The sequence below is a fragment of the Emydura macquarii genome, unplaced genomic scaffold (assembly GCF_026122565.2).
Source record: "Emydura macquarii macquarii isolate MOO-44397 ecotype Brisbane River unplaced genomic scaffold, CSIRO-AGI_Emac_v2 contig_3062, whole genome shotgun sequence".
NCBI classification, from domain to species: domain Eukaryota; kingdom Metazoa; phylum Chordata; order Testudines; family Chelidae; genus Emydura; species Emydura macquarii.
Genome location: NW_027133199.1, coordinates 3,984,970 through 3,997,550, shown reverse-complemented (window position 1 = coordinate 3,997,550; position 12,581 = coordinate 3,984,970). Strand labels below are relative to the sequence as shown.

At 42.9% G+C, this 12,581-nt stretch overlaps 1 protein-coding gene across 4 annotated transcripts in view; it reads left to right on the top strand.

Annotated features, from left to right (window-relative positions):
- The window catches only part of CC2D2A (coiled-coil and C2 domain containing 2A), a 107,979-nt gene that overhangs the window by 72,571 nt on the left and 22,827 nt on the right, over window positions 1-12,581 (top strand). For all 4 annotated transcript variants that reach the window (XM_067530369.1, XM_067530370.1, XM_067530367.1 and 1 more), the window contains 4 exons: window positions 3,143-3,248; window positions 4,102-4,211; window positions 4,362-4,458; window positions 7,876-7,974. In XM_067530369.1, the coding sequence (XP_067386470.1) occupies window positions 3,143-3,248; window positions 4,102-4,211; window positions 4,362-4,458; window positions 7,876-7,974 (412 nt within the window). The remainder of the gene's footprint in view (window positions 1-3,142; window positions 3,249-4,101; window positions 4,212-4,361; window positions 4,459-7,875; window positions 7,975-12,581) is intronic.

The window sequence follows — 12,581 nt, the reverse complement described above, 5'->3', positions numbered from 1 at the left end:
CTCATCACCCTCCCCATGGGGGCCATGTAGACCCATCTAAACACAACCTTCTCCAGAAGAAGGCTTACATCCTCCTCCAAAAGGGTGCCATAGAACATGTCCCTTGCTACTATTGTGGCCATGACTTCTGCTCCCCTTATTTCTTTATATCAAAAATAGGAGGGTGCCTTTGCCCCATTCTGGATCTACACATGTTAAAACAGTGTATCTGCATGTTCCGTTTCCGAATGCTCACTCTTCCCCAAATCATCACTCCCCTCCCCCATGGGGCCTGGTTCGCCACTCTTGATATGAAGAATGCGTACATCCACGTGGACATCCATCCTGCCCATCACAAATTCCTACACTTCATGGTGAGACATTCCCATTATCAATCCTGTGTTCTCCTTTTCAGTATTGCCACCATCTCCTTCACGTTCACAAAGATCTTTGCAGTAGTTGTGTCCTATATGTGACGCCTGGGCCCCACCCCCACTCTCTGTTCCCATACCTGGAAGACTGCTCATAGTAGCATCATCCTGCAAACACCTCCTTATTACCAACTGTAAACTGTTTGAGCTCTTCACCAGTCTAGGTAGCTGCATCAGCGAAGACAAGTGTACCCTAGTGGCTACCAGAGAGCTCATTTTTATAGGAGTGCTTGGACTCCATTGTGGGATGAGCCTTCCTTCTGACGGACAGCTTCACTGTTCTCACCTCCTTCATTACAAAATTACAACACTGTCCCCAAACACACCTCCGACAATGTCTTACACTTCTGGAACACATGGCGATGTGCACCTCCGTCATTCCATATGCCCGCCTCCACATGAGATGTCTTCAACTGTGGCTTCGCTCAGTGTATGATCCATAGAAGGATCACCTCGACAACGGATTCTCTTCCCACCCTCAGTGGTGACTTCTCTTTCATGGTGGTGTGACCCTCCAAGGTCATGGCGGGCACCCCCTTCAGCCTTCCTATGCCCCACACCACCCTCACCACAGATGCATCACTCGTGAGCTGGAGCGCTCACATACAGGGCCATACGGCCCAAGGCCTCCGGTCCCCCAGAGAAGCAAGGATGCACATCAACATCCTAGAACTACGAGCGGTCCAGCACACATGCCAAACACTTCTTCCTCTTATCCACTCAAGACATGTGCAACTCCTCTCAGACAACATGACAGTGGTTGTATATGTAAACAAACAAGGCAGAGCCAGATCTCCGACCCTCTGTCTGGAGGCAGTCCACCTGTGGAACTGGTGCCTACGATATGACATCACACTTCGTGCAATCCATCTACTGCTCTGGGGTCCACCACAAGTGACATGTTTGCCTCTCAAATGAACAGAAAGTGCAACATAGACTGCTTTAGAGGAGCCCTAGGATGTCACTGTCAGGATGATACTCTCCTTCCATGGTCAAACCATCTGAACCATGCTTTCCTTAGTATTCCTACTTTGGGTCTTACAGAAAATTCATCAGGACAAGGCACGAGTCATTCTCACCCCACTCCCCCCAACTGGCCCAGACAGTTTTGATTCTTGGGTTTCCTACCTACGTCATCTCAGTCACCAATCAACATTCAGTCCTTTTCCAATCTCCTGACCCAGGAGGAAAGGCAGAATCAAGCTTCCCAACCCCCAAGCACTCCGTCTCAGGGCATGGTTTTTGAATGGGCGACAACTCTAGAATGTTCATGCTCTGAAGCTGTGCAAAGCATCCTTACTAATAGAAAAGATTCTCCTACAAAATGCTACTTAGCTAAGTGGAAGCATTTCTCTGTCTGGAAGCAACAAAAACTTACATCCCCAGAAGCTCTGGATATTCCCCATATTCTGGACTGTCTTCTTTTCCTCAAAACACCAGGTCTTTCAATCCATTCTTTACGGATTGACCTGGCAGCAATTGGTGTGTATCACCCACCTTCAGATGATTACTCAGTTTTTGCTCACCCACTGTCTAACAGATTCTGGAAAGGTCTACACAGAACCTTTCTGCTGGTAAGGAAACCTACTCCACAGTGGGACTTACACCTTATTGTTTTTGTGCTCACTAAGCTTCCCTTCAAATCACTAACTACATGTTCCATGTCTCTTCTATCCATGAAGGTTGCATTGCTGGTAGCCATCACCTGAGCCAGGAGGGTGGATGAGTTCAGAGCACTGGTGGTGGATCCAATTTACACCATGTTTCATAGAGGCAAAGTTTCATTGTGTTTACGTCCCAGGTTCACCCCAAGAATAGCTTCAGAGTTTCACCTGAACCAGTCAATCCACTTATCTTTGTTTTTTCTGAAACCAAATGCATCTGAAGAAGAGAGGAGACTTCATTCCTTCGACGTGCGACAAACCTTAGCCTTTTTTCTGCAAAGCCAATCTGAAAATCTCCCAGACTGTTTGTTGCTGTAACAGAAAGAGTTCAAGTTCAAGCTGTATGCTCTCAGAGAATCTCTTAGTGGATCTAGTGCTCTCTCTTATTTGTTCAGCTGTCTAATCTTCCACTCCTTTATGAGGTTGAGAGCTCATTCTACTAAAGAACAAGTGACACCAGTGGCATAATGTCAAGCAGTACCTCTACTTGACATGTGCAAAGCAGCTACATGAAATTCCTCCCACACATTTGTGAGACATTATGCTTTAGTGCAGAACTCGTCCACTGACACAGCCTTTGAGACAATGGTCCTTCAGTTGACTCTGCCGCCTGCATCTTCGCACCCTCCTTCTACTTGAGAACTGCTAGTCAGTCACTCACAGTGGAATATATATAGGGAGCAGTTCTCGAAGAAGAAGAAGTTACTTACCTTGTAGTAACTGGAAGTTCTTCGAGATGTGTGGTCCCTATCTGTATTCAACTACCTGCCCTTCTTCCTTTCTGCTTCAGATCATTGTTGGATTCGCAGTAGAGAAAGAACTGGGGAGGTGATTGGTATGCTCTGCCCTTTATCTCCTCTGCTGGAGGCATGAGGAGAATGAGGATGCACGCACAGATCTGTGGACACTGCTTTCAAGAATTCTCTGACTCTGGGCACATGGAGTGCACACACATCCACACTGGAATACACATAGGGATCACACATCTTGAAGAACCTCCAGTTATTACAAAGATAAGTAATTTTCTCTTGCGTATTCTCTGTCACAGTTATATTTTTTCTTTCCTAGCAAACTTCAACAGCCATCCAGATCTTCAAGGTCTTTTAATGAGATGTTTGCAGCAGCTCCATCAGCTCAGAGCCCAACCCACAGCATTGATTGGGCTTTCAACCAGGTACAGTATAATATTGACATATTTTGAATGGTAATGAGTTCATATGGGGTTGTAATAGTTTCCCTTTCTTGACTGTTCAGATAGTATTATCAGTGAGGTTGAAATTGAGACTGAATTTTCCATGGCCATTGAGAACCAAATTTAGTATCCTCAAGAGAGGATGGAGATTCACTGTTCTTATATCTGTTTTTGTTTTGATTTTACATTTTTCATCTTTTTTAGAAACACTATAATGTCCTGATTTTTTTTTTCTTTTAAGTTTTGTGTCACACTTTTAGACAGTAGATAAATACCTCTTTCAGGCATTTTTAAAATCATATTAGGTTTTATTATTTCTAGTCCAAAATTAATTTAACTGTAACAGATAGCAAGAAGGGCCAGATGCATAGAGAACTGTGATAGTATCAACAAGTTGAGTTCTTTGAGTCAGATTGTAAGACAAAAATGCGTATCTTTCAATTGGCTGATTGGGTCACATACTCTGTTTTAATTAGCTTGTTCAGGTAACTAGTAGACTTTGCCTGTTGCTAAATTTGAAGTTGTCTGATAGATCCTTTTAATTCAGGTTTCATCCCACACAAAAAATGTAAGGTGAAATTTAAGACTGTGGACGCATATCAGTGATTTGACTATAATTCTTTTCCAGAATGTTAGAGTTACAAAAAAATCAACCCCCTTAAATGTTAGAAGCACGTGAAATGCAGAATTAAGGTTGTGTTTGTCAAAGAAGGTGCCAGACTAACTTCTTTTATATTGTATTATCTTTTTATTACTTACTTTGAAAACTGACAATTTACAAATGTTCTACTAAATTATAGTCTGTTTTTATTTTCACTTTAATTGTATTTTGAAGGTTTTAGTCCGCCCTTTTGTAGAAGTTTCTTTTCAGCGAACAGTTTGCAGGACAACAACAGCGGAGGGGCCAAACCCCAACTGGAATGAGGAACTTGAACTTCCATTTAGGTATGAGTAAATGAAAACAAATTACTGGTTTTAAGCTTCACAGTATGTTCTTGAGTAACATTCTTGTTAGCATGTGTAAATTAATGTATAGTTTAATATAGTTCCATTTTGCTGTATTCTTTATAAATCACTAATATTTTATTTTGATAGCGCTCCTAATGGTGACTACAGCACCACAAGTTTGCAATCAGTGAAGGATGAAGTGTTCATTAATATTTTTGATGAAGTACTCTATGATGTCTTAGAGGTGAGCTCGAAGTCTGAATGACCATTTTGATATTAATGTCAGTGTCTTTGATATTAAATACATCACTGAATATTATGGCTGGTTCTCCTGAATGTGGGGGAAATAATCACAAGAGTAACCAATAAGATATATATATTTTTCCTGAATGGAGGGAAAAAATCCCATAACAAAAGTGATGTTAATGAAGAACAAGTCTACATCCATTCACATTCCGATACCTTCAGTGAATTTGAAATTGCTTTGAAGTGGTTTGAAAGTAAACATACTGCACCATGCTGCAATTTATACATTATATCTATTGTAATTTTGAGATGTCCAGTTGTATGAACTTTTTGATTTTATGAATTCCTCCATCCAGTTAGTTCATAAATAGGGGTTACTGTAAGTCTGTATCATGAACTTTCACTGTTACATCCTTCATCCTCCCATGCTTCTTTCCTTTTCCTGTTGTTGTCATTTCTAGCTATATTATGTCCAATCTAGATTGTAAGATCCTTGTTTCATTTTATTGTCACACCTCCCAAACAAAGCAGGGCTATGCACAGCTCAGGTACTCAGCCTGTTTTCTGCTGCCTAAGGTTTGCGCTTGTGTGTGTAGTCAATCATATGTGCTGACTTCAGTGACAAAAAATAAGGATTTTACTGCTTTTTAATCCTGGTAGCAGTGTCGAGCCAACATAGCTAATGGAGATTAAGGTGGATTTTATTCCTTAGTGTTCATTATCAGAATTGTTTGCTAAATTCCAATTCCAAGTTACACTTGTCCAAAACCATGGAAGGGAATGGATTCCCCACATCTGTTACTTTGTTGTGTTTTGTCTGATTCTAGATTGCAAGGTCTTTGGGGCAGGAGCTATGTCTTTCTATTTGTTTTGCATTATGCTTGTCATTTTTAGGCACTAGATAAATAATAAGTAGTAATAGTAATTAATGTGGAATTTACAAAAGAACTCAGCAGTGGCCTAACTTTGCTTCTGTTTAAATCTGTGAGAGTTTTACCATTGAATTCAATGGGAAAAGAATCATAGAAGATTAGGGTTGGAAGGGACCTCAAGAGGTCACCTAGTCCCAACCTCCTGCTCAAAGCAGAACCAACCCCAACTAAATCATCCTAGCCGGGTTTTATCAAGCTGGTCCTTAAAGACCTCTAAAGATGGAGATTCCACCACCTCCCTAGGTAACCCATTCCAGTGCTTCACCACCCTCCTAGTGAAAAAGTTTTTCCTAATATCCAACCTAGACCACCCCACTGCAACTTGAGACCGTTGCTACTTGTTCTGTCATCTGCCACCCCTGAAAACAGCCTAGCTCCATCCTCCCTGGAACCCCACTTCAGGTAGTTGAATGCTCAAATCCCCACTCACTCTTCTCTTCTGCAAACTAAACAAGCCTAGTTCCCCCAGCCTGAAAGCTGGGAGAGAAAAGCAGCGGTAGGAACAGACCCAGAGAGGGTAACTCAGAGGGCACCTTTGGGGGCCAGATACTGTTGACTCTCTTATGGCCCTGGGTTACAGTCTGGTTAAATGAATGGGCCAAGGCTTCCCTATCACTGCCCCCTTTCAGCCCCAGATAAGATTAAAAGAAAAATGAAAGAGTCAAACTATCAGTGCCAACCAGGCTCAGCATATAGTCTCATGTCCCTAAGGGAGGCTTCTCTGGCACCCTTGTCTGTCCTCGTCCCTGGCCATGCCCCTGCTGAGCTGGGTTTCTCCCTTTTCAGTCCCTTCTTCATCTGAAGCATGTTCTGCAGGGTTGGAAGGATGGGGCTACTGGGGCCCAGTACTGTCCTTTAACCTAGTGGTCCCCAAACTATGGCCCCACCCACAATCCCAGCCCTGCTCCTGGCCTGGATGCAGCTCTAGCCCTGGCTCATAGGGGTGCATAGAACAAAAAAGTTTGGGGAGCAGTGCTTTATCCCTGTCTGGCCCAATGTGGGATTTGTATACCCTATCACAGCTAGATTTTCAATTGAGCAGGTCTTCACTGACAGCTCAATCGATCCAGAAAGGTCAATCTGATGGCGGTGACTTTGCCACTGTCAGTGTAGACATACACCGAAGTAGGCAAGGGCATTTAAATGTCCACAGCACAGGCGAGCACACACAAATCCACAGTTTGGGTGCATGGAGATAGCTAATTATACATAACTATTAATATACAGTACTTTTGCCTGGTTTTGTACAAGCAAAAATGTGTTCTTCCATAGAAGTTGGAAATCAAGGCCAAAATTAACATGCTTGATCTTCAAGTAAAAAAGTATGCATGTAGCCTCCTGATTCAATAGATGCACTGTACTAAACTCTTCTTGGACATGATTTTGAGTTATAGTCAAGGGAGGCACTGATCACCTGCAGCAGCACCCTGCCTCAGCACTGCAATGCTAATCCTGGCCTGGTGCAGAGGGGAAGCCATAGGAAAAGGTGTGTGCTGGATAGTGAGCTCGCCCCACGCTCACCCTGTAGTGGCAGTTCCTGTCCTGCGGAGCTGGGCCAGGCTGCCAGCTCCAGGTATTGTGACCTAGTGCACAAGGTTGCAGTGCCACTCAGATTTGGCCCAACTGTCCCTCTGTCACGTGAGCAGAGAAGCTGCGCCAAATTGTGGCAGTGTGACCTGGCACACAGGGTCACAACACTACTCAGGTTTGGCACCCTTGGCTTCTTTTTTTTTTGTAGGTGCTGATAAACCCACACTAAAACATCTCTGGCATGTATACTTTGCAAACAGAGTTGTGCGTGCATGCACAGATCTGTACCTCCTTTGTACCCATTCATCCTGATATCCACCTACAAATAAATCTTTTATAAGCACAAACAGGGCTAGTTATTTTTCTCTCTAGACAAAGGAAACATGAACATACACATGGAAATTCACATCTAGCATGTTCCTGAAAAATCTGAACCAAGATGTCAATGTGCAATTCCACAAAGCAATATCTCGTCATCTCCTCTACTCATTTTTCTGTTTTATTATTCGCATCTCTTATGAACCGGTCAATCCAGAAAGCTGCTTTAATACTAAGTGAATCTTTTTCATTACAGGACTGTGGCTTAGTATGCTTTGCTTAGGCAACCCCCCTAAAGATAATAGACTTCTGTGCAGGCACAGGGGTTCTCTTGTACAGAGCTCATTGCAAGTCTAGGGCCTTAGAACATAAGCTCATTGTAGCAAGGACCATTTCTTCTTTGGTGTTTGCATAGTATCTAGCACATTTGGATGCTTCAAGAAACAAATAATAATAATAACTTAACCAGTATTTGTGACAAATTTAATTTAAAAAACCCATTACTAATTAGACATTTTAATAACTTGATTAAGCCATTGAGACAGTTTAAGCTAGTTAAAAGGGAATGAAGGCTACTTGTAAAGCTGTGTACACTGTGTTGTTCATAGAGTATCTATTTTGCAACTTTTTTCTAGGATGATCGTGAAAGAGGAAGTGGAATCCACACTCGTGTTGAGAGACATTGGCTGGGATGTGTTCGGATTCCATATTCTACCATATACTTTCAAACAAGAGTAAGCATCAGTAAACTGGAGTACAAATCTTAAAAATACAGAATTATAGGTTTGGAAGATGCCTGTAGTGGAACATAATATCTGTCTGCTGTATTTTTGACAACTATGATGTCATTATCCCGTAACTATACCTGTTATATGGGAGTCTTATCTTGCATTGAATATCTCCAGGGAGCTACCATTTAAGTCCTGACAAGACAGTACTACAGCTATGTCAACCCTATGTGAACAAACAAAGTGGAACAAAGTGCCTCTCTGTTAGGAGGCAGTTCATCTGTGAGATTGGTGTTACTCAGCAACAGGTTTCTCCATAGCAGTACACTTACCAGCATTCAGGACAACCCAGCAGACCATCTCAGCAGGAAGTGGGCTGTCAATCATGAATGGGCTCTCAGCGATTCTGTCTTCCAACAAATCTTACTCAGGTGGTACTTCCCACTGAAGACCTTGTTCTTGCTGGTAGCACAGAAGTGCCAACTGTTTTGGTCCAGTGGAAGCATGAGTCTGGGTTTCCTTCTGGATGCATTCCTGAATTCTTGGAAGGGAGACCTAATATATGCTTTTCCACTGATCCCACTACTCCCCAGAGTCCTCAGAAAAGTGAGACGGAACAAAACCTTACTAATACTGATAGCAACAGAATGGGTTTGACAGTTTTGGTACATGGAGCTGACGCACTTGTCAACACAGCCTCCAAATCACACTTTCAAACCTTCCAGGCATTATTTCCCAGAATCAGGGGCAGGTCCTTCACATGGATCCTTCATCCCCACATCAGACAGCAGGGATGTTAGTTGCCTGAGCATTATGGTCAGAAGATGCTTCTCTGAAGTGCAGGACATTCTGGTTTAAACCAGGAAGGCTTCTACAAGGCTGACATATAGATCCAAGTGAAAAAGATTTTCTTTCTGGGCTGTTCAACATGACTTACCAACAGAGACCTCTATTGCTAGTATTCTGGACTATCTACTAGCCTTGATAGTCAGGGCTCTCAATCAGCTCTTAGGGTCCACTTAATTATGATATCAGCCTATCACCCTGTGGTTCTGTATCACATTATATTTTCACACCCAACAATAACTACATTCCTGAAAGGTCTGGTCTGTGTTTTTCCCCCACTTATGGATATTAACCTCATCCTGTTGGCTGTCATGGAGCCCCAATTTGAGCTGTTAGTAGCTTGCTTCCGATACTGCCTTTGAGATAGCATATTTTTAGTAGTTATTATCTCTGCTTGATATCATCCGTGTACTTGCAAGTGTACTCTCTATGCCATTATCCAAATAACTTATGAAGATACTGAATAGAATCGGACCCAGGACAGATCCCTGCAGAACCCCACTCGATATGGCTTTCTAGCTCGATTGTGAACCATTGATAACTACTCTCTGAGTATGGTTTTCCAATCAGTTGTGCACCCACCTTATAGTAGGTTCATCCAGGCTATATTTCTCTAGTTTGTTTATGAGAAAATCATGTGAGATAGTATTAAAAATCTGACTAAAGTCAAGATATATCACATATCTTGACTTCAGTAAGGTTTTGCTTCCCCACCTCCAAAAGACTTGTTATCTGGTGAAAGGAGGATATTAAATAGGTTTGACATGATTTCTTCTTTACAAATCCATGTTGACTGTTACTTTATACCTTATTTTCTTCTAGGTGCTTATCAATGGATTGTTTGATTATTTGCTCCATTATCTTTCCAAGTACTGAAGTTAAGCTGACTGGTGTATAATTCCCAGGGTTATCCTTATTCCTCTTTTTATAGATAGGTACTATATTTGCTCTATTCCAGTACTCAGAGTTCTCGAAGATAATCTCTAATGGCTTAGAGATCTCTTCAGCCAGTTCTTTAAGTATTCTAGGAGGTATTTCATCAGGCCCTGCTGACTTGAAGACATCTAACTTTTCTAAGTAATTCTTAACTTGTTCTTTTCTTATTTTAGCCTCAGATTCTACCCCATTTAAACTAAAGTTCACTATGTTAGTCATCCAGTCACTGCTAACATTTTTGGTGAAAACTGAAACTTAACACTTCAGCCATTGATGTATTTTCTGTTAATGTCTTTCCCTCCTCATTGAATAATGGGTCTACTTTGTCTTTGGTCATCTTTTAGCTTCTCATGTATTTGTAAAATGTTTTCTTGTTACCTTTTATACCCCAGTTAGTTTAATCTTGTTTTGTTCATTGGCCTTTCTAATTTTGTCCCTACATGCTTGTATTGTTTTTCATGTGCATCCTTTGTAATTTGACATCGTTTCTACTTTTTGTTTGACTCTTGTTTGAGTTTCAGGTCATTGAAGATCTCTTGGTTAAACTAGGGCACCATCTTACTATACTTTTTAGCGTAACATTCCTATGCATTGGTATAGTTTGCTCTTGTGTGCCTTTAATAAGGTCTCTTTAAAAAACTGCCAATTCTCCTGAACTCTTTTTTCCCCATAGACTTGCTTCCCATGGGATCTTACCTACCATTTCTTGGAGTTTGCTAAAGTCTGCCTTCTTGAAGTCCATTGTCTTTATTCTGCTGTTTTCCCGCCTACCATTCCTCCAAATCTTGAACTGTACCATTTCATGATCACTTTTATGCAAGCTGCCTTCCACCTTCAGATTCTCAACTAGTTCCTCCTTGCTTATCACAATCAAATCCAGAATAGTCTCTCCCCAATCGGTTCTCTACCTTCTGTAAAAAAACGTTCTCTCCATTGCATTCCAAGTACTTCTTGGAACATCTGTGCCCTGCTGTATTCTTTTCCTAGTGGATGTCTGGGTAATTGAAGTCCCCCATCACCACCACATCCTGTGTTTTGGATGATTCTGTTAGTTGTTTAAAAAAAAAGCCTCATTCACCTCATCTTTCTGGTTAGGTGGTCTATGGAAGACGCCAACCATGACATCACCCTCGTTTGCTGACCCCTTTTATTGCTATCCAGATACTTTCAACAGGTCTGCCTCCCACTTCTATCTCAACCTCAGTGCAAGTGTATATATCTTTGATGTACAAGGTAATGCCCCCTCCATTTTTCCCTGCCTGTCCTTCCTGAGTAAACTGTACCTAAGACAGGGTGCTGGGCAAGGACTGCAAGTCAGACCCCTGTCACAACAGCTCCCATTCAGGGAAGTAAATTGGAGCTGACTGGAGAAAACCAGCAACTAATTAGAGAACCAGAGGCAGCTGCTAGCCCAATTAGCCTTGGGCTGTATAAAGGGCTGAGAGGAAGGAAGCCAGGGGGAGGGAGCCAGGGAGTGAAAGCAGAGCAGTGGCTCTTCCCTCCTGGGTATAGATGCTAAGGGGCAAGCTCTGTATGGGAAAAGTTGGTGGGAGCACAACTTGTATATAAATCTGCACCAGTGGTTACTGAACCAACTAACTTTGTGAATGCAGTAGAAATGGAAGCAAGGCAGGCTCAGTAGTGCCCTGCTACAGTACCCTTCTATTCCAATATTCCAGTCATGTGAATTATCTCACCAAGTTTCTGTGATGCCAATTACTTCGTAATTGTGATTATTTACTAGTGTATCTAATTCTTCCTCCTTATTCCCCATACTTCTTGCATTAGTATACAGACATCTAAGATGTTTACTGTATTTCCCCTCTATACTCCTTCTTGTCTTTGTGCCTGCTCTGATTGCCTATGTTCCCCCCCCCCCAACACACACACACACACACACACACACACACACAGATTCTGACCCTTCACCCAGATCTGCATGTTTCGGACTTACTGTAGGTTTTTGTCTCCTGCCACCATCAACCTACTTTAAAGTCTGCCTCTCTAGGTTAGACAGTGTGTCCAAAGATACTCTTCTCCTTCCATAATAGGTGGACCCTATCTCTACTCAGCAGTCCTCCTCAGAACAGAATCCCCTGGTTGAGGAAGCTGAAGCCCTCTTGTTGACACCATCCATTCAGCCGTATATTTACCTCCAGGATGTGTCTGTCTCAGCCTGAGCCCCTACCCTTGACTGGAAAGATCGATGAGAATACCACCTGTGCTCCCAACTCCTTTACCCTTCCAGAGTCCAGTAATCACTTCTGATCTGCTCAGGGTCATGCCTCGCAGTATCACTAGTGCCCACATGGAGGAGCAGCATGGGGCAGTAGTCAGAGGGCTGGATGATCCTCATCAGTCCTTTTATAATGTCTTGGATATGGGTCCCTGGCAGGCAGCACATCGGGATGCCAGGTCAGGCCTGCAAATAGATGCCTTTGTCCCTGTCATGGGGTACAGCCCTCATCGCCAGACTGGTGCCTCCTCCTGGTCATGCTGGAGATTAGCTTGAGACTAATGCCCACACCTGCAGTCTGCACCGGCACGGTCTCTGCTCCCACCTACAGTTCCTTTCTCAACTCCCAGGACCGCAGTGTCCTCTTCTCAATTCAGCTCTCTGATTAGGCCATCCTCTGTATATCCCACTTCCAGGGGTGGTATCTCTAGGAGTCCAGCCACTTCTCCCAGTGGTGATTGGGGAGGACCCGAAGCCACCCACTACTCCGTGCCCCAACCCAGGGACCCTATAAATAGCACTTCCTACTGCTCCTCTGTAACCTCTGTCAATGCTGCTCTATTTTCCTAGGCCACTTCCCCATGGCACTAGCACT